This window comes from Camellia sinensis, chromosome 11 (genome assembly GCF_055761805.1).
Source record: "Camellia sinensis isolate YWXY chromosome 11, ASM5576180v1, whole genome shotgun sequence".
NCBI classification, from domain to species: Eukaryota; Viridiplantae; Streptophyta; class Magnoliopsida; order Ericales; family Theaceae; genus Camellia; species Camellia sinensis.
The window spans coordinates 165,042,081-165,064,997 of NC_138971.1; the positions used below are offsets into that span (position 1 = coordinate 165,042,081).

The 22,917-nt window shown below is 36.8% G+C and overlaps 1 protein-coding gene and 2 pseudogenes across 8 annotated transcripts; 2 read left to right on the forward strand and 1 right to left on the reverse strand.

Moving 5' to 3' along the window:
• Window positions 1–8,714: 8,714 nt before the first annotated feature.
• On the forward strand, window positions 8,715–12,530 carry LOC114292149 (serine/arginine-rich SC35-like splicing factor SCL30; annotated as a pseudogene).
• A 4,486-nt stretch (window positions 12,531–17,016) lies between these two features.
• Window positions 17,017–20,621, reverse strand: LOC114324125 (uncharacterized). 8 transcript variants are annotated; one of them, XM_028271862.2, is made up of 7 exons: window positions 20,243–20,607; window positions 19,779–19,902; window positions 18,653–19,352; window positions 18,086–18,570; window positions 17,816–17,918; window positions 17,592–17,741; window positions 17,017–17,462 (listed from the first exon to the last, which is right to left on the reverse strand). In XM_028271862.2, exons 5-7 carry the CDS (start codon window positions 17,910–17,912, stop codon window positions 17,083–17,085), a joined length of 627 nt encoding a protein of 208 aa, XP_028127663.2. In that variant the 5' UTR covers window positions 17,913–17,918; window positions 18,086–18,570; window positions 18,653–19,352; window positions 19,779–19,902; window positions 20,243–20,607; the 3' UTR covers window positions 17,017–17,082. The 8 variants fall into 8 exon arrangements, with proteins under 8 accessions (XP_028127663.2, XP_028127667.2, XP_028127665.2 ...); XM_028271866.2 differs by having other exon boundaries at window positions 19,779–19,820; window positions 20,243–20,604; XM_028271864.2 differs by having other exon boundaries at window positions 19,779–19,866; window positions 20,243–20,604.
• Window positions 20,622–20,838: 217 nt separating this feature from the next.
• Window positions 20,839–22,536, forward strand: LOC114324075 (flavonoid 3'-monooxygenase CYP75B137 pseudogene; annotated as a pseudogene).
• Window positions 22,537–22,917: the final 381 nt, after the last annotated feature.

Genomic DNA, 22,917 nt, shown 5'->3' on the forward strand with positions numbered 1-22,917 from the left:
GGTTTAAGAGGCGTTTGTAGAAACGCCGTCATATCCTTTTTTTTTTTTGAAATTGTGCTAATTTTATTTGATTGAACTAAAAAAATTATCTATAATAGCACTAATATAAAATAATAACTTCCATTCAAATAGCTGTAATGAAGCATTAATTCACTTTCTCATTCAATTAATATCCAATCACCATTACCCACAAAATTAACATATCCAAAATCCAAAAATCATGTTTTAACATTAACCACAAACTAACATATATCAAAAAATCATGTCTTAACATTAACCACAAACTAACATATATTCAAAAATCATGTCTTAGCATTAAAGTTGTAGTCTTCACTGGTCTACATGCCTGCATCAGAACATAAACTGCAATCAGATTCACCAAAATAAACACAAATTGAAGAATTTGTACCCAATACTTATAAACAGTACTTAAAACTTGAAGAAGCACTAACAAGAATATACCATCCGACATGACCCCATAAACTGTCTTCTACATCGGTCTGACACCGCCATCCAGTGTCCTCTACACCGTTATGACACCACCATACAGTGTCCTCTACATGGTTATGACACCCCCATACAGTGTCCTCTACAACGTTGTGACACCACCATCCAGTGTCTTCACCAATGGTCTGACACGACCATACAATGTCTCTTATCCTCTTTTATTTTTATGTATTTTCTTGTTTTGTTACTCTCTTCAAACTCAAGTTGGTTAGTTTCTATCCTCCTTGAGTTTGCGAGGGGCTGTTAGAATTTACCATAAACCTACCACCACTACCACCTCACCTACTCCACTAAACCTACCACCACTACCACCTCACCTACTCCACTACACCACTACCACCTCCACTTCACCTACTCTCCACCTACTCCCAAACACACTCCTATATAATAGGAATCCTTGTAATTGTAATATATACAACAACATATATCAATCAATAATACATCAATTGTAACATGGTATCAGAGCAAGGTTAAGAACCTGGTCATTCTGCTTCACCGGCGGGTGGCAGCCTCGCCTTGGCCGCCCGCCGGTCCTCTACACATACCCTAGCTTCCTCTATCTCAGTCACTGTCCTAGCCCCTCCCTCGGGCATGGTCTCTCACTCTCATCATTTTGGAGATTCGTCTTGCTGTGGCTGCTAACATGCGCCATCCCGGCGGCGACCTCACTGTTCTCCGCTACGGTCAGACCGACCACGTCTTCTCTCCTTGAGCTTTCGGTTCCTATTCATGGTCGGTGGATCGGCGGCAAGTCCCTGGAAGGACTTCCAATCCCATCGGAAGCTCTTCGCTGTTCTCGGTATTTGTCTTTGTCCTTCATCTCCCGATCTCGCATCTGTCATCGAACAGTTCTCTAATGCGTGTCAGAGCTACTCTTCTTCGCTCGTCCAGCGCTGTTTCGCTTTCTGTCCCGGTGATTCTCCGCTAGAGGATCCTAGCAGACAAGGGGGTACTTTCGTTCTGTTTCCTCCTGCTGATCGGCAACCCCAGGACTTTCACTTGCACACAATGATGCAAGATGTTGCTGCCTCATTGCTGATGGAATTTGCAAAGTGGGTTCTTCGACCAGATTGAGTGTTTACTATTGGAGTACAAAAATAAATAACATAAAAAAAAAAAAAAACAAAACAAAAAAAGACGAAGCCTGCCACACACCCACGCCATTGACAGACACACATGCACTTTCTGATGCAAAATTTTTTTTTTTATTTTTTTAATCACCCCACTCCCTCTCTCTCTGGTTCCTTTTTCTCTCCCCCAGAACCACTTTAATCATCTCCCTCATTTGCCTTACTTTATTCCCCCATTCATACATTTTTTTATTATTCTTATTTTTATTCTTCTTATTATTCTTTGCACCCAAAAAAAAAAAAACAAAAAAAAAAAAACAAAACAAACACAAACACAAACAAAACAAACCAACTCGTTTTATTCCTTCCACGGGCTTCCTACACTTCATTTTCTTTATTTTTATTATTATTATTTTCCAAACACACACAAAAAAAAAAAAAAAAAAAAAAATACAGATTTGCACAACAACTTTGTTTTATTTATATTAAGGATCCACCCTGATCACAGTTCTCCACACAAAACAAAAAAAACAAACAAAAACAAAAACAAAAAAAAAAACAAAAAAAACCGCAAATCCAACCCCACAACCACAACAGTTTTGTTTTCTTTTCTGCAGACGGCCACCCACCGACCTCACTTCCACTACTCTGCCGCCGGTCTCTTCTTTTTGCCTCCGTCCTGGGCGGCCCTTGCCGGTGTTGCCTCCGTGTTTCCCACTCCACTGGGCATGATCACTACTCCCTGCTCCTCCACTGCAGCATATGGCGGCCCTCCAAATCGGAACATCACGGTGTCCTTCCGCTTCAGCTCCTTATTTTCCGCCTTTAGCACACTTATCTCTGCTCGCGCATCCTTATACATGCGCTGGAGCAGAGCCAGTTGGGCGTTTAACTGCTGCACCTCATTTGTCCTACTCTGCAGCCGGTGCGACAAGTTTGTGACCGCAGTCATGGTTTCCACGCATGACTTCAAAGTATACTGATTGGCCTCAATATCAGTTTGCACCGCCATTTTTTGCTCCACAGACCGCATCGGAAAGTTCAACGGAGCAAAACCAGAGGTGTTTGGTTGAGGTTCACTGGCCACCGCACTGGTTATCTCTCTTGTTGACTCGTTGAGGTCGGGAAAGAGAGTGAGCATACCACGGGACGAAGAGGCCATATTCTGGGTAGCTGAACGGGAAGACGAGGCCATGTTATGGGTTGCTGAGTGTTTCAGAGAAGGGTTGGTTAAGTGTTTACAGAGTGTTTCAAGATTTGCAGCTCTTAGCGACAAGCTCTCAGAGAACGAAGAGGTTTCAACTGGTTTGTTATGCTTCCAAGCCTCAGCCTCCGCTTCGGTTTATAAAGACCATGATGAAGAGGCAGACACGCGCATCATGCGCCTCTCGGTGCTCGCCGACAACTTGGGCGCGCCTTTTGATGGCACGTCTTTTGATGGCACGCCTTTTGATGGATTGGGCACGCCTTTTGATGGCACGCCTTTTGATAGATTGGGCACACCTTTTGAGGGTGAGACTTTTTAAGGGTCCGACAAGACTCTGTAAACTGTCCCGACATTGATTCCGGTTAGCTCCTTCATGGGTCCGACAAGACTCTGTAAACTGTCCCGACATTGATTCCGGTTAGCTCCTTCAGGGGTCCGACAAGACTCTGTAAACTGTCCCGACATTGATTCCGGTTAGCTCCTTCAAGGGTCCGACAAGACTCAGTAAACTGTCCCGACATTGATTCCGATTAGTTTCTACAAGGGTCCAGCAAGACTCCGTAAACTGTCACAACAGTGTCTGTTACAACGGTCCGACATGACCCCGTAAACTGTCTTCTACATCGGTCCGACATGACCCCATAAACTGTCTTCTACATCGGTCTGACACGACCACACAGTGTCTGCTACAACGGTCCGACATGACCCCATAAACTGTCTTCTACATCGGTCTGACACCGCCATCCAGTGTCCTCTACACCGTTATGACACCACCATACAGTGTCCTCTACATGGTTATGACACCCCCATACAGTGTCCTCTACAACGTTGTGACACCACCATCCAGTGTCTTCACCAATGGTCTGACACGACCATACAATGTCTCTTATCCTCTTTTATTTTTATGTATTTTCTTGTTTTGTTACTCTCTTCAAACTCAAGTTGGTTAGTTTCTATCCTCCTTGAGTTTGCGAGGGGCTGTTAGAATTTACCATAAACCTACCACCACTACCACCTCACCTACTCCACTAAAACTACCACCACTACCACCTCACCTACTCCACTACACCACTACCACCTCCACTTCACCTACTCTCCACCTACTCCCAAACACACTCCTATATAATAGGAATCCTTGTAATTGTAATATATACAACAACATATATCAATCAATAATACATCAATTGTAACAATTTTATCACATACCAAGAAGCACTAAATACATATAAAGAAAAAATAAAAATAAAAAAGCTATTGATTTGTATCTCTCCCAAATAAATAAATAAATTGATTTGTAGCATGTTGTACCAATGTATGTCAAATTAGGCAAGACTTCTGAAGGGTCTTTAACATATTTTTTCTTTTAGAATGTGTGTAACCTTATCAAATTGAGATTTGCCATCACATACAAATTCAAATTTGAATCCAACCAAAAATCAGGGCCAATGTTAAACAGGTCTATGATGAACAAATCTAGACCTTTAATTGACAACAAACCAAGCTCAATTTATGGAGAAGCCTCTCATAGATAATAGAAGATACGATCAATTTGTTCCTGCAACATGTTAAATGATCAGACTATTATTGAACTGGCCCAAGGTATTGATTTGATAGGTTAGGCCGGTGCTAATTCCATTGCTTGAAAATAAAGCAGATTCACATACATGGATAACATTCAGTTCAAGAATGTTCAAGTTTTATATGCCTTTGTTTCTTCTAATCAAATGACAAAAGCTTCAGTGTTGCCACAACAATATTCAAATAAAAATCATCATCAAGTTACAACATTTTGTGGTCCCACAAATTGGGCATCAAATGAATACTGATGCAACATGTCTATGGCATATATAATCCTCACCTAAGTCAAGAAATTACAATAATTTTAATAGAAAATTAAAATTACCATTGAAATCTTACCTTCTCTGTATTCTTCTTATTATTGCTAACCACAAGCTATACATATATATACATATGAAATTAATAAATGCATACCCTTACATAACCCACCAAAAAATATAATGTCCTTTTAAGGTTCTATCTTGAGTTTGTTTGAACGATAAACATGAAGTTCAAATAGAAGCGAATGCAATTTGGTTCCATCCAGTTTCATCAATGTCAACAAGTGCAAAACCATTTATAACAAGAGATTATTATTCATAAAACACCACTTTCTAAAAACAAATGGCAACACAAATAGTATGACCAACGACCATAAACATTCTTCAATATGAATTGAACAACTCAGAGAAATAAACAAAATGGGAAAGACTTTTGGTAATTAATTAGTACCTTCACAGAGACAACCCCATTGGCCAACCTTTGAAGACAACACATAATTGAGCAAGGAAGAAGCAATAGCAGAGTGAAGCGGCATCAATGACTCTCCACAACCCAACTCCACTGGCAACCTACTACATTGACCATTGACAGCCCCAAATCTATGATCAGTTACATAATTACCAAAAACCCTCTTCAAAAAACAACCACCCCCCCATTCACATATACAAATGTGTACCTGGTGGAGAAGAAGGAACGGTGGCGGCGAGAGACGCGTGAGGGAGGAGCAGAATTTGAGAAGGGTGCGAGTCCACCGAGGTTAGATGGCGATTGGGTTTGACTTTTGCGACACAAGAAGGCTTTAGCGGACGATGTTGACCTCTGAAATAGCCTTCTTGTAGAGTCGGTCGCCATTTTTGTCCCTTGCTCAACTCTCCTCCCCTCTGATGTTAGTACTCTATCCCCAACATAAAGAATTATTCTAGTTTTTCTAGTGTCACTACAACAAAATAACCTATGGTGACAAAAACTAATGAAGAAAATAAAATTCGTCACTAAATAAAAATAATTCGTGAGGAATTGATAAATTTTGTCACATATAATAAAAAAATAAAAATGATAGGTGACAAAAAAAAATTTCGTCAATAAATACTTCATTTTAAGTGAGAAAAAATTAAATTTTGTCACAAAAAAATTTCCCGCTATTTTTTTTGGGTGGCGCCAAAAGTTTGGGACTTTTGGTGAGAAAAAAAATTTATCACTGATTATAAAATTATTTGTGAGGAATATATTTTTGTCACCAAAACATTTTAATATTTTTGATATCTTTTGGTGAGGAAATAATATTGTCACCAATTTTGGTGGAAAATTTTTGATATATTGAGCGGCAATAAGAAAAAAAGGGTTATTAATTTTTTTAACCCTTTTTCTGTTTATCCTCTCTCTCTCTCTCTCTCTCAAAATAGGGTATTAATTTGTCTTAGCTCTTGCTCCTCCACCACGCCGATCGCCATCGTCGCCTCTATTAGCTTTGCCGATCGTCGCTGCCACTAGTAGCCTTGTCGGTAATCGCCATATCTTCTTTGCTTGGTGATTTGGTACGTGATTTCTCTTTGCTCTTTTTCTGGTGTCTCTTTCTTTTATTCTCTGTTTTGGTATGGTGACGAAAATTAGTGAAGAAAACAAATTTCGTCACTAAATAAGAATAATCCGTGAGGAATTATAAATTTTGTCATGTATAATAAAAAAATAAAAATAATAGGTGACGAAATTTATTTCCATCAATAAATACTTATTTTTAGGTGAGAAAAAAAATAAGTTTCGTCACCTAAATTTTTCCCACTATTTTTTTTTGATGGTGCCAAAATTTCGAAACTTTTGGTGAGAAATTTTTTTTTCAACAATTAAAAAATTATTAACGAGAAATATATTTGCGTCACCAATAATCTATTTTTTTTTTTTTTTTTTGAAAAACTTGATTTTAAATATTTTAAGACCATTTGGTGAGAAATATATTTTCGTCACTAATAATTTTTAATATTTGTAGGGTTTTTAATGAGAAAATTATTTTGTCACTAATTTTGAAAGAAAAATTTTGACATATTAAGCGGTAATAAAAAAATAGTACATTATTTTTTCCTTCCTCCTTTTTTTTTTTGGATCAGTTTTCCTAGATTATTTTTCCCTCCCTTTTTTTTGTTGTTGTTGTTGTTGTTGTTGTTGTTGTTGTTTTTTTTTTTTTTTTTTTTTTTGATTAATCTTGGTATCAGTCTCTATCCCTATCCGTCTCTCCCTCTCAAAACAAAACACAATTGCTGGGTGTTTTGTTTATTGACGAATCAGTTTTCCTATCAATCTCTATCTCTCCCCCTCTCACTCTCCCTCTCAAAACACGAGTGTTGTGTGTTCTTCTCCAGCGCCGTCCCTGTTCTCCTCCTTCAGTGTCGCCACAGACGTCGTATCTCCTTTACTGCTGTGTGTTCTCTTCCATCAGGTATGGGTCCTCTTCTCTCTCTCCCTCTCTCTCTCTCACGCAATTTCTCTATTTTTCTATCTCTGTTTTTCCTAATTTTCAAAACTAATGTTTTCCCTAATTTTCGAAATTAATTTTCAGAATTAATGCTGTATTTTATTCTTTCCAGCAAGGTTTCTCTTCAATAAATTGTGAATGTGTAAATTGTAAACTTGGCCATCCTCAATGTCTTTTGCTTGTTTATGTTATAAACTTGAGGATGAATGTCATATTGATTATAATTAACAGTTTAAATTTAGTAAAAGCCCTTGACTAAATGTGAATATTTTATATGATTTAGATTGTTTGTCTGCATTTTTAATAAAATTAGGGTTCAACTCCTCTCTATATTTGAATGTTTGTTTAATATCTGTTTATTTTATAGGTTTTTCTACTTAGGTTATTAAAAAAAAAAAAATTTGATTACTTACATTATGATATTGATCAATTCCTTTGCTTCTGTGATCATCCTCCTGATTTTTCTTGGATACCATGCCTGGCAATTTAAGGATCCTTTTACATGCCTGATGCTCTGCTACTACCATTATTTCTTACTTTTATTTTAGATGGCTGCGGGCATCTTATCTTTATTTTTTTATTTTTTTTCAGATTGTGTAATTTTTTTTTTTTTTCAAATTGTTGATATAGTTTTGTACCCATTACATATTACGTTTTCTGGAATGGAGCTTAATTGGAAAGCTGTATGTGAAGATGAACAGAGAAAAGATTAAAAGAGATCCATTTTCTAGAATAAGAAGATGGAATGATTGAATAATTTAAAAATAAAAATAAATAACTGAATAATGTGTTGTTCTGTACCCATTCCATGATTTATATGTTTCTTTAGGATAAGTTTGAGAGATTCATTTCAGTTTGAATGCAGAGCTTTCTCCAGTCTTTATCTCTGCTCATTTTCTTCTTGGTCTTCCTCTGTCTCCTCTTTTTTCTTTTTTCTTTTTTGCCGTTCAAGTGAAATGATGTTGTTTTGAACTATTCCACGGAAATTGCAGAGTGTGGACTCTAGAGGATCCGAACATGTTCTACACAACTGATAAGAACTGAATTCTACAACCACAATGTGATTAGCTCAAGTTAGGTACTTCTCATGATATTATTTGAGGTGCGTGTCCGGACATTGGTCATAAAAATATATATACATAATGGCTTTATTAGGTGATAATGCTAGGCTAGCACTCTAAATGATGTACTGTTTATTTGTCAATACTTTGGATTGTGTTAGAACATTTTCACAGGAAAATAAAGAAGAAAGAAAGAAAAAAAAAGGAGGGGGGGGGGGGTGGAACATTTTCTCAGGAAAATAAAGAAGAAAGAAAAAGGGGGGGGGAGGGGAGTATATCAACTACAATATATCAGTGATAATTGAACCTTTATTGCTGTGTGTTTCAAGTTCCAACCATATAAGAACCCATGAATGCATGTGAGCTGCACGTGGAATTAGTTTGTTAATTTCTGCTTCTGTTAGGCATGTTCATAGCCCATCTTCCATTAGGTAATCCATGTCCATGGCATTGCTAGTTCAAGCTGCTTATTTGCTGCTACCCATTTGCCTTGATTTCCTGGATGTGCTAACTGTTGGATGTAGGAAAATAGGTCTTTAGTTGGTCCTTCTACTTATTTTTAGATGTCCTGTCTTTGGTGGGGTTGCTTGGCTGCTGCTATGGTTGGTTTGGCCTGCTGTTTGGCTGCCGTGGTGTTGTTTTTGGTTGCTGCTTTGGCATCCCTGAAGAGGTACCAGCAAGACCTGCAAAGAAGCTCATTACAGGAAATAAGTAGCAGCTCCAACCAACAAGCACCCACAGCCTAAGGAGACCTGCAAGAGTCGTAAGTCCAAGCATACAAGATTCAAACAGCATTGCCTTCGTATATAGTGGAGTAAAGAGAAAATCAGAGTACTAACTGCAATAACAAGCCATAAGTACAGGGTTTGAAGTAGTTGCGCTTCATTGATTTATTGGCCAGTATTATCTGATATTGGCTAATATATGATTGTATATCTGATATCAATACGTACCCCATTGCTGTTATTTAAAACCACAGTCTTTCCCTTGTTCTTGTTGAGTTTTCTATATGCTTGTCACATAAATCTTTATTGGTGTTTGTAGACCAGAAGAACTTCGAGTTCCATTTGAAAGATTTGGAGTAGTTAGGGATGTTTATATTCCAAAGAACTATTACACAGGGTGAGTTGTTCCTACCAATAATTGAGAAAACCATGTATGTTTCCATTGTTGCTTTAGCTAAATTCAATTTTTCATATCATTACATCTTTGTTGATTCATTTATGGACAAACTGTACTAGGCTAAGAAGCATGGACATGGTACACGCCAAGTTTCAAAGTTCTAATCTTGTAGACCTCTTCTTTTTTTTTTGGTGTCTACTTCAGTTTCTTATTAGTATCCTCCTTGTAGTAAGTAGGATATTAAAACATTAGGTATTGAACAGTTTGTTGATTTTTGTTTTGTTTTTGTTGAACTATTTATAAAGGTTTTTATCCTTCTCTTTTCATGGTTAGTTATGTTTTGAACTGGTTTGTCAGGGGGTCTGTTGGTTTGAAGTTAAAACAAGCCCAGGCCCCATATTTGATGAAGCCCTACTGTTTAACATTCCTGAACATTATTGGTCCCCCAAGGGTGTTAGAGTAATGTTCCAATTGAAGAATGTTCCTTTATGAAGGGAAATTATATAACTACACAATCAATAGAAGTTTGATGAGGAAGAAGGTTGGTTGTTGAACAATTGAAGACTACATAAGAAGATTTTAACTTTGCGACACGGTTGATTTCAAATGCCTCATATATTTACAAGCAATGTGAAGATTTTTCACGTCAATTGCATCTTTAGAAGTTGCCTGTCATTCTTGAATTTAGAGGAAAAGGTCAGCCACTAAGCTTGGATTCTAGCTACTTTTATGTATATTTTGTTTCCACTTCAGTGTATAAGTGCGCTGAAGCTGATACTTGTATATATCAGGAGACAGGTAAAATGAGTAATGGCGTTGTTGTATTGCTATATGTTATTTTTGGTTGGTGATCTTTTGCTATATGTGATTGCGCTCATATGCAAACTTAAAACACTTTCGATAAATCTTTTGTTTTTCTCCCATGCAGGGAACCTCTCGACTTTGCATTTGTGCAATTTGTGGACGCTTATGATGCGGCAGAGGCTCGGTGTCACATGAATAGGCAGATATTTTCTGGGAGGGAGATATCTGTGGTTGTTGCTGCAGAGACCAAGAAAAGACTTGAAGATATGCGTCGTAGAACTAGAGTCAGGTAATATCTTTATTTATTTTGTTATTTTTAAATTTTAAATGACTACAATTCATCATTTCTGACTTTCCTATGATCTATTGTAATACAAAGAACCATCAGGATATGGAGGTCGGCGATCCCATTACAGTATGCTGTATTGGACATTTCAATTGCTAACTAACAATACATTTTCGATGACGGGAACTTTCTGATTTTCCTTGCAAGAATCCATCAGCTTCCCTTCCAATAAATAAATAAAACTCACTAAAAGAAGATTAAAAGAGCTTGGTTTATATGCTAATGAGAATCTTCTTTCTATGTTGTATTGCACCCTTATTCTAGGATGGCTCGCTGTTTGGAGGGCCCAGTTGACCTTTTCATTTGTTGCCATTCCAAACTAGTTCTGCCCTTCCGTCGAATTGTAGTTTTTTTTAGTGATAGTCTTTTCCCTGGAGTATCATTTTTCTGAAGATGTCTAGTAATTCAGCTGGTGAGTTTGCAGTACACTAACAGTTTTAAGTTTGGAGTTTCCTGTCACCTTCTGGCCTGTTGATGTGGGTGAGTCAGAAAATTAGATTGGTTAGACTTCTGTTGTTGTATGAGTAAGCTTTGAAGTTGAGACTTAGGATATGAAGGTAAAATATTGTAGTGTAACTTTGATGAGTCCCAGCCTCTCAATTGAAGTAATTTGGATTAAAGTAATAGTTTCTGTCATCAAATAATTAGGAAATGTAAAGTTTATGTTCTTGATAAATTTGAACTTTAATGTTTAGTGACATTATTTTTGGGGAGTTTGTTTTAATTTATCTTGGGTGTGATAAGCAATACCTATTTTCTTTTCTTTTCTTATTTTTCCTTTTTTTTTTTAAATTTTTTTTTTTTGTTCTGTATCTGATATGCTTTAGGACGATCTCGGTCTCATTCAGTATCACGTTCTCCTTCTCCTCGTTACCATTCTGGTTCTCGAAGTCGTCATCGTTCAAGGTAAGTTCCTATGGTTACAAGCTACTGATATCTCATTTGAATGCTATTAAATTAGGTGAACAAGCTTGCATTTTATTGATGTAGGGTCTTATTCTCCTGCGCCAAAACGTCGAGTTGACTACTCTATCTCCCCAAGTGCAAGGCATGCAGAACACCCATGATCAGCAAGAGAACCCCCAAAAGAGCGATATAGTGACCGCAGTCGCAGGCCATATTCTCCAGGTTATGAGAATGATGCTGACCAAAATCCAAATGGCAATGGGTATAAGGAGTAAGTGAAAGTACAACTATACCATATAGTTCTATCAATGGTACAATTTTACTAATTGAAGGATTGGATTTTTTTAAAATTTTATAGAGACATGTTTGAAAATCCTCAAGTTATATGGGATTCCTGATAGAAATCATGATTTCTATAATGGATTGTGACATCATTGTAAATAGTGAAATCCACAGTTTTCTTCTATAGGGCACCTTGGTTCTCCTTCCTAGTTCTATGATGTGCATCAACCACCCAGCCTGGCCGCAAGCCTAGTCCTGTCCTCTATCTTCCTTCCCGCAAAGAAAAAAAGAAAAAAAAATCTTTTTTCTCTGAAGGGCAGTGTTTTTGTCTATTATCTGGTAGTGATAATGAGTGCTGGTCAAATTAAGCATTTATGATGTATGTGAGGTTCTATTAGGGTTGACTTCAATTCAAGTATGCTCTCTTGTTTGGACCTACTATTTTGAGGCAGGGTGATGAAGTATATTACCTGTGTCTGGGGACTCTTGGTCCAGCAATCATTTGATCCAAAAGCCACAAAATATGATAATGACTATCTCTTGAATTGTAGCCTTTGGATCAAGTGTTTGATGATGGCTGGACAAAATAAGTGCTGGAGAGGATCCAGATTTTGGGGCAGGGTGATCCTTGGACTCTTGGTGGACGTTTGGTTTGGATTTTTTTTTGTTTTTTTTACCTCTTTTCATTTTGGGGATTTGAAACTGTCTGGAATTGATGTTCATGTGCATTTCTTTTTATAGCTTTTCCTTTTAGGTTTGTTGCATGTGAATTTATTAGATACAACTTTGTAGGAAAGCTTTCTACGAGTTTGATGAAGCATGAGCTCACTGGAGGACTTCTTCACCTGGACAAGCTTTAAGATCACCTTCTGGATCTAGATCTAGGTCTGCTGATTTGTCACCCAGGCGCAGCAGATAAATGAAAGTCAAGGTAAATTTGTTTTGGATTTGCTTCTGAAACCTCTTGAGTGCAGGGTTTGAAGTAGTTGCTAGAAAGCAATTGATGTTGATATAACAGAGACTTTGATATGACAGAGAACACACTCTTAGCTTATTAGAGTGGTTTGTGACTGCATACGCCCCAGGAAAAAGTTTTCTTTGGGCCTCATAGATGTGCTCTTAAAGCTGTCATGGCTTCTGCTGCTTCCACTCAAAACTTAATGTATACTGCTTATGAGTTGTCTCTTGCTGACAAAAAGAAAATATTTGTGCAAATCTGTAAGCCATTTTACTTGTTCTTGCAGATTGGATTACTCTGTGCATACGTTATCAAAAAGTTGTACTTTGGCAAGTATGTAAATGCTGGTCTTTTGATTTGCCTCATTTTGTTCCACTGGAAAATTATGTTTTCATTTTCGCTTTATTTATTAATTTAATTGAGCCTCCAGAGGCAAGTGCTTCTGCATTATTATTATGCGAGTGACCAAATGAATGAATATAGCCCATTGTCGTGAATCAAATGTACCTCAATGCTACGTTATAGTTTGGAGCTATTATATATATATATATATATTCTACCATTAGTGATAGTGATATATGGTATTCTTGCAATCTTTGGCATCTTATGTTATCCGTGTTGCTTTATCATCAAGGATCACCTTAACTCTTTGAAGTTTTGATTTGTTAGATGCATTTCTACTAAATTGGTTTATAAAATAAAATTATTTATATGAGTTTAGATGTAATTGATAATATATTAATGTTTTCTTTGTTTGTTTTCTTTGCAGATTGGTTTTTGATAACGTTAGGAAGTATACTTGCAAATGAAGATCAACTATTGAATTTTGTTTCTTGAACTAATACTTAGTTGTAGTTGCAAATCAAGATTGTCACACCCCAAATCTGGGCATGACCGGTCGTGGCCCACAGGGACTTAGCCCAAGGCATACGTAAGCCTAAACATGAACCCAAAACCACAAAGAATAAATGTGATGATAGCCCAGAAATAAATAAATCAAAACTCAATCCAGTGACATGCCACAATTGAAAAACAAGTCATAACCAACTTCCTAAAAATATATATATACTAAATGGGACACAAACCGCCCACAACATAAAATAATTCTAAATAAAACTCAACCACAATGTATGCACAAAACTCGACAAGCAACCTAAAACAAATTAAATAAATGCCCTAGAGGTCCATGCAATTGAGTCTCCGCTACGCCATGAGTCGACTCTAAGTCCTTCTAACACCTGGAAATGGTAAACAACTAAGTCAGCTGATAGCTCAGTGAGTAGCAACATGGATAGTAAATACAGTTTTGAAAACAGGATTCAATTCCAAAATAAGATATATATCACAGAAACTAGATTGGCATACAGTTTGGTAAATACAATCTGTTTCAAAAAGAAGGTTCCACAGTTCAACACTTAAAATACTCATGTCTCGCGAGAACATGATAAACGACATTTTTCACTTAAAACAGATTATAACACGAACACCAATATTTTTTTGGGTACCAATAAAAACAAATAATCTGCCACACATTTCTCAGGCTATAAGCCCCGTTGGATCCAATACCGAACTAAGAGTCATCCTCAGGGTGGCACCTGGGCCTTTTCTCAAAGACGATCCGATTGAAGGTCACCTAGTTGTTTTTAAAGGTCTTTTCCTTACAATCGTTGAGCACTAGAGTCATCACGGCCCAACCCGGATCTGTTCCCTAGTGGCCAGAGTCACCACACACAGTGGAATAATTTCCCTGGACTAAATACACACATGGTCCCAATAATCAATACACATCAGTTTCGCAAAACATGGTAGTTCATCATTATAAACATGAGACCAAAACAAATAGTTTACAGTATGCCAAGTTCACACATGTTTCAGAAATAATTTGATTCAATTGATAATATAATAATTTATCAAAACAGTTTACTCATGAAACAACAATTTAATTTTCCAACAGTTCAGGGTAAGGGAACATTTATAAAAATATGTAGCATGAAACTACTCACCTGAAAACGAAATAATATATTCCTTGAATCGAATAGAGTGTAAAAGTTCAACTAGTGCCTTGAACCAAGTATAAAAACTACGCGTCACAACTAATTTAAAAATACTAAAAAATAAGAACTAAGTAACCTCAACTAAAGCGCACTAACACGGCTCAACCCAACTCACCGTTACTCTTAAATATTACCTAAGTTCATGTTCTTCAAGGTTTAAAATCACCCAAGACATGGGTTCCGGTCATAACTTAATTAATTGTGACTTTAGGATAAAACAGAATTTCAAACAAGCCTTCCCAACCTATTCGCTAACTTTGAAAATTACAAAACCCACTCCACACTATTCAAAAAATTCCAAAACCTCCAGATATCAACTAATATATCGTAAGTTTAAAACCCAATTGGTTTCACTTGATTTTCTTATCAAAATAATTATCTACAATTTATTATATCCAAACAGGTTGTTTTCTGCAGCACTTTAAAGAAATTGACGGTTCTCTTAATATACAAGAGCAATCAATGCAAGGCCAAAAACGTACGAAACTAGACTCGTAACCGGTTCTAATGATACCAATTTGATAATTTTTGGATTTATACCCAAAGAGAACAACACTCCCGAATTTACTGTTTCGGACTGGTTTCCTGGACAGATTTGAATACCTCAATTTAAATGGATTTTGATTCCCAAAAATTATGAAAAAATTCAGATATGTAATTCAATATGTAATTGATTCATTGTAAAAATTTCAGATTAAAATTCATCCATTAGATATGGTTTCTTGATTTTTAAAGTTCGTGATTATGCGCAGAATTTTTTAACTAAGAATAATACCCAATCTTTATACATGAATTTAACTCCCCAAATTTCTTAACAATATATATATATACAAAATATATAAACCTACAACCTCCATGAATGAATAAAATAATAATAGAATAAGGATGAAGAACAAAGAAAGAAGAGAAGAAAACCTAGGAGGCCACACAGCACAACACACCCAAAGCTCTCCTTCTTGGCTACAACAATAATCTTGATGATTGAAAAACCCCTCTCTTTCCTTCATAAACCCACGGCTGCTAGGGCTGCTAGTGTTGTGGAAAACAATTATAACAAGAGTTAGGGTTTGTGTTTATTTTATTTTATACTAGTGGTGGGCACACTTAGGTCAAATAGATAGATAAATATACAAAATACATATATAAGTTACATGCAACTCAAATGGTAAGAGCCTAACTTATTAATTTTATGGTCTAGAGTTCAAGTCACACCCTCTTCTCTAATTTTTTTTTTTTTTTAATAATAAATCTTGCTTCTAAATCAATGACTTTCACCATAAATTTATTTTAGGTTTAAAAATTAATTAAAGGATCCTCCAATAATATTTAATTTACACCTTAGAATTTACCACCAAAACATTTGAGATTGTAATATTATTATTTAATTATTTACTTAATTTTTATATTCGGGTTCTCACAAAGATTGAGTGTTGATTTTTTGTGTGGATTCCACGTTAGTTTATTTTGAGATTTGCTTTGATGGTTTTTTTGTTATACTTAATGGTTTATATTATTAAAGTTGTTGGATGGATATATTTTGATTTATAATATAACTTGTTTACTGAATTTTTTTGTGGAGTGATGTATAATAGCTAGTAGATTTCTTAGTACAATTAAAAGGCTATTGAGATATGAGCAGGAATATTTGTGAAATAATAATTGAAATTGAAATATAAAATATGGAACAGGTTTAGTGACGAATTTATTTTGTCATTTGTATTTGTTATTATGACAAAGTGATTATTCATCGTTAATAAACATTTTTTGTGACAAAATTTATTGCAGTGCATATATAAAAGTTTTCATTGATTTTGTTGTTTGGTGACGAAATATATATATTTGCGACCAAATATATTTCATTACGTATATAAATATATTTGTGACAAAATAAATTTCGTCACATATATAAATATATTTGCGACGAAATATATTTCGTCACCCATGTATGACTTTTGGAGACGAAAAATTTCGTCACCTTTACATCTTACTGTGACGAAATTATTTCCTCATCAATGATCAACATTTGTGACAAATTTATTCGTTAACAAAAATTATAAATATGGTACTGAATAATTATTTGGTGACGAAAATGAGAATTTTTTGCGACAAAATCCTGTTTTATTGGTGACAAAATTTCGTCACTGAACTAATTTCATTGGTGACGAAATTATTTTTCATCACGGTGGTTTTTAATGACAAACATTCAATGACGAAACTGGTAACGAAAATATTTCGTCACAAATATCTATAGTGACGAAATTAGGTCTTTCGAGACAAAAAAATTCCGTCATTCAATACCTAACTTGTTAACATCATGTACTGGTATTATTGGTTATTGAGTTACTTAACCTTCTACCTGCACCAGAGACAGCCTACCAAGAATGCTACAGCACTTCTCAATATACATGCAGAATTGATTTGTAAAAGATATTACAAACTAAGAATGCTACAGAGTCTAATCATATTTTCTGAAACTGAAGATATTGTATACTTATAGTTTTATATGTTAATGTAGTGAACCAGTAATTAACAATATATAGCACATTTTTCTTGTAGTTTCTCTTGGAGTTGATAATTTGAACTGCACGAAAATCATAGACTGGATACAAATTGTTTAATGCCAAACCACCAACGCCACTCACAAAGGCATCTTCCTCCAGCACATCTTGGCCAACCAGTTGCGTGTCAGAAAATTTTTGTTCACTAAAAACATTTTCTCCAACGTTGGAGCCATCTGTAGCGTCAATTGAAAGATTATCCATCATGCCACCTACAACCTTCTCCTTTGCTACATATTTATCCTCCCCGAAAGACTTGTCCAAAGAAGCAGGACCATTGCCTATAAAACAGTGAAGTAAACACAATGTAAAACATGAAACAATGTGAAAAGCTGACTTTCTCATTTGGGGTGTATAAAGTTAACAAGCTCAGGAAATGGAATAACAACTCCAAAACCAGAAGTTTATACCTCTGTCTTCATTGCAGTCAATAGGAACAAGAGAGGAAACTGTCAAACCATGATCATCAAACAGGTCGACTTGATCAACTTCAGTTGCCTCCCTTCCTTCTGCACCAGAGCTGAGGCCACCTTGGTGTACATGAGATTCACTATTTTGTTCTGCATTGTATATTCATAAAGTGAATTTTGTTTGCTGTTGCAGTCAATAGAAACGAGATAGGAAACTTTCAAACCATGATCATCAAACAGGTTGACTTGATCAACTTCAGTTGCCTCTCTTCCTTCTGGCACCAGAGCTGAGGCCACCTTGGTGTACATGAGATTCACCATTTAGTTCTGCATTGTATATTCATAAAGTGAATTTTGTTTGTTGAAAATGCTAAACTCATACCAAAAAAAAAAAAAGAATACAAGTCAATATCATTTTCCAATAAATATCATAAAATTAATATTGGGTATGTAGAAGATTGAAGAGACAATCATGTGAATTGCTGCTATCATACAAGTCAATATCTTCTTATGTAAGTATCTTCAGAACAGGAATTGCTGCTAGATTCCTGTCTTCTTATGTAAGTATCTTCAGAAACTTTCTAACTGCTGCTCAAAGCTGGATTGCCGGCACTGTCTGCAACTTCTCTCTCAGACAATCCAGAATCTGTAGTGGGCCTGATTCTTTCCATCTCAGAGAGATCAACAATGCTAATTTTCCCAGCTTCCACATATACATTTTCAGAGGTTTTCATTGAACTACTGCATTCATTAGATTCAGCTAAATAGTCCTCAACAACCAACACCAGGTTCTTTAATTCACCAGGGCTGTCACCATCTTCAAACTCTAGTAAGTTCTGCCTTGCAAAAACAGAAGCTTTGTCATCATCAACTCCATTATGGGCCACAACACAACTTGAGTCTATGTATTTGCCTGTTGTGGTGGGGTCTTCATCTCTTTCCCTTTCCTTCACTAGATCTAAGTCCTCAGAATGTTTAGCTGCAAAGTGTGAAATACACTGTTAGAAACTGCATAAATAGAGAACAAAACAACTCAGTGAAAGGCAAATAATTCGCTCAACCAGTGAGTAGCAATCATCTCCTGATGTGGCTTGAGGGACGCCTGCATCCATAGACACTTTCAAGTCTTCCTCAGGTTCAAAACAAATTATTGGACTCAAATTCTGTACTTCTTTTGCTGGAGTGTAGTGCTAAATCATCCTCATTGACCCTACTAATATCATCTTGAAGGGGATTCTCTTAGTCAACCTCAGATTAACAGAAAACAAAGTTTCTTTCTCTATGGGATCATTCTGCAACTTCACAGACTTGGTAGCTAGAATCTCCACTGAATTCGCCATTTTGAGAGCCCTGGCTTCTTCAAAATCTGTAGTTTCAACATTATGTTTAGACCATGTGGGAGGTTCTTCAAAAAAGGAAGCACCCTCAGTCACCGCAGTCTCTTCAAGAATCGGGTTTTTTCTCCTCTTCCATGCCATATTCTTTCTAGTGTTATTAGCAGTTCTATCTATTCTATCAGAAATTAGAGTGCCAAGTACCTCTTGATTCCTCAAAGATCTCCTTGTTGGCACTCTAATTTCTTCCACAGCAGCACAGTCAGAGGCTGAATTATCAGACAAGTCCACAACTAGAGGTGGGTAATCACCTCTACTACAATCATTCACTTCCACACTATCAGAACCTCTGGAATTTACCTCATCTCCCATTTCTCATAGATATCTAATAAAATTCTGGAATCGAGTTTTATACTCGGACACGTAACTGCAAATTCAACAGAAAGCAGGAGAGAGGTTAATGAAACCAAGTCAGGCTACAAAAGACCTATCAGAGTTATAGTTGATGTTATAACTCCACACATCAAACAACAACTAAGTTAGAAAGCTGACCAAGTCACGTACACGACTACAATTTACTGTTAAATGACCTTAAGCTACCAATGTAATTGGAGAAACAAACAAATTATAACTAAACCCCATACTAGAGCACATTGCCAGACTTTCATTATAAGAAACAAATCCAATTTAAGCAATCCTAATCTATAGATCCCACCAAGATTTTTGCACAAAATGTTACAAACTTTACAGCTTTATTCCAAATCTAATCCATACCATAGATTCAACTTTGGATTAAAATACACACACAAAGATTCTTGTGTAAACTAATCTAGAAGTAGAATTAGATACTCACGCAAAGGGAGAGGGCTCAACAAAGAGAGCAATTCAGCGATGCCTGGAAATAATTTCTGAGCAAATATTATCAACTTCTTTCTGGAATACTGAACATCTATACTGTTAAGAATAATATTGTAACACTGAACATCTATACTGTTAGATTTCCAATCAATCATATCTTCATGGGAAAAAAAAATGCTAAGCACGTAGAGGTGATAAATAAGGAGTTTGAGGAAATAAAAACTTTACATATCAAAAGGTTAGAAAAAATGTAACTAAGATTTCAGGTAAGCTAAACAATGACATAGTGGGGGGAAAAAAATGAAGAAACCAAACATTTATATATATGTATACACACACGCACACACACACACACACAAACAACACAAATAAGCAATAGATCTCAAAAACCAAGTCGAAAGAGACGGGAAGGAAGAGCTTGAGAGAGAGAGAGAGAGAGAGAGAGAGAGAAATCAATACCTCACGGTGAAGCTTCAAAATCGAGAGAGAGTACTTCCAAATCGAAATCGCTCTGGGATGAATCTCAAAATTGAAATCGCTCTGAGACCAATTTGAGAAATCAAGCACAGCCTCTCCTGAGATCACTTCCTCTGCGATCGAAACCAACCCCTCTTCTCTCTTCGCAATCTCCCAGAGCTTCAGATCGATATCGCAGAGAACAAAGGATGAATCGAGAGAGAGAGAGACAGTGGAGCTTCAAAGCTTCAAATCGAAATCATTCTGACGAAATTGCTCTCAAGGGTTTAGAAGCAATTAGGGGTGAGCAAGAGAGAGGCGTGAGGAATCAAAATAGGGTTTACAAAGCTTTAACAAGTATTCTCAGATTTAAAATAGGCGCGTGAGGCACAACATATTTGGAGGCGTTTAAAATGCCTCCTATTCCAAAACGATACCGTTTTATTACAAGAATATGCGACGTATTTGTAAAACGTCGTTAAATATTAATAAACGTTTGTGCACACTACCCATTTTTCTTGTAGTGAAAATAGATTTGTGCACACTACTATAAGCTCAAAACAATCCAACAATGGCAACTTCAAGAATGCTCATTTACAATGTTTCTCACCACCTATTTCTTCAACAAACTATGTACCCTCTTCTATGGTGCTTGGTCATGGTGGTGTGACACTAGTAATGTACTTTTTCCATTCACTCTTATCGTCCTTGCAATCGCATGGTACGCATGGATCTTTATAAACAATAGCAAAAAGAATCAGCCACCATTGCCACCAGGCCCACGCAGCCTACCCGTGGTTGGAATACTCACATTCTTTGACCTCGAGCTCCACTCGTGTTTCGCGAGCCTCAGTCAGACTTATGGTCCGATCATGAGGCTCCCGATGGGCACAAAGGTGGGAATCGTGGTCAGTTCGCCATCTGCAGCACAGGAAATGCTTCGGGACCATGACATCACTTTCGCCAACCGTGAAGTCCCAGAGTTGGCCAGTACTGCGGTGGCAAAAGGTGATTTGGATATAGTTTTTAGCCCGCATGGGCCCGGGTGGCAGATGCTGAGGAAGGTCTGCGTCCGGGAGGTGCTCGACAGCGCCACCCTTGACTCAGTCTACTAACTCCACCGACGAGAGACCTGAAATACGGTTAAATATCTCTACAGCAGGGTCGGGTCTCCAGTTCATGTGGGTCAACAGATGTTTCTGACTACTCTGAATGCAATAACAAGCCTGTTGTGGGGTGTGACGATCAGGGGCAAGAAGGGGCTAGCATTGGAGCGGATTTCCAGGTTATGGTGGCAGATTCAATGGAGCTTTTGGGGAAGCCCAATTTGTCAGATTTTTCCTGGGTTTGGCCTGGTTTGATTTGCAAGGGATGAAGAAGCAATTGTTGGGGATAGTTATGAGATTCAATAGGATTTTTGATGCAATAACTAATAAAGGACCAAGATTAGAGGGTGGTAGACAGACCAAGGATTTTTTTACAGGTTTTGTTGCAGCTGAAGAATGAAGGAGATGCCAAAACACCTCTCACCATGACCCATCTCAAGGTCTTGTTCATGGTATGTTTTAGTCTCTTCCAATTTAAATTCTTTATGGCCTGTCATGAAATTCATTCAGTAATACAAAATAATAGCTAATTTCTTTTGCGTTATAACAAAATGTCAATTTGTGAGCATAGGATATGGTCTTGGATAGAACCGAAACAACCTTTAGTGCTATAGAATTTGCCATGGCAAAGATGATGAACAAGCCAGAGGTCATGAAAAAAGCACAACAAGAGTTAGAGACAGTAGTAGGCAAAGACGGCATAGTAGAAGAGTCTCACATAAACAACCTCCCCTATTTACCGGCCATACTAAAAGAGATCCTCCGATTGCACCCTGTCCTCTCTCTCATGGTGCCTCACTGCCCGAGCCAAACTTGCATTATCGGTGGCTACACAATTCCAAAAGGCGCTCGGGTTTTCATCAATGTATAGGCAATTCATAGGGACCCTTCGATTTGGGAAAACCCATTGGAGTTTCGTCCAGAGAGGTTTTTGGATGAAAAATGGGGTACAGAGGAGCTGATTTTAATTATTTCCCATTTGGGTCTGGGAGAAGAATGTGTGCAGGCATAGCAATGGCTGAGAGAATGTTCTTGTTCTCATTGGCTTCAATTTTGCACTCATTTGATTAGAAATTACCCGAGGGAGAGAAATTAGACCTTTCAAAGAAGTTTGAGATTGTGTTGAAGAAAAAAGTGCCTCTCATGGCAATCCCAACACCCAGACTATCCAACCCTACACTTTACGAATAAGCAAGAAACGACCATCGATCATCTGTTTGTTTCACTCTTTGTCTCATCTCTATCACATATTACCCATGTAACTAAAAACAAAGATTAGAGGAATATGGGACCGACAAAGAGAGTGAAATAAATGAATTCAACCTACTAGCAAAGTAACAATGATATATTGTAATATTGGTTGCACTTTAAAAATGTAATGCTATTCTTTTTGTAATAATGCTATACTTTAATTAAAAATTAAAATATAATAGCGTTATCTTGTTTGTCATTATTATTTTTTCAACATTGTTACCAAAACAAAGCACTGTGTTCTCTTGGCCATCAATTTTTTGGTGTCTCTGATATTTTTCTTTTTTTCTTTTTTGATAAGAAAAGGCACTTCGATATATA

Coding starts and splice junctions, on each gene's coding strand:
- LOC114324125 (XM_028271865.2), bottom strand. CDS start 17,912: ATGGTGAATCTCATGTACACCAAGGTGGCCTCAGCTCTGGTGCCAGAA. Junction 17,742..17,815: donor CAACCTGTTTGATGATCATG/GTTTGAAAGTTT, acceptor TATACAATGCAG/AACAAAATAGTGAATCTCAT. Junction 17,463..17,591: donor TGACTGCAATGAAGACAGAG/GTATAAACTTCT, acceptor ACTGTTTTATAG/GCAATGGTCCTGCTTCTTTG.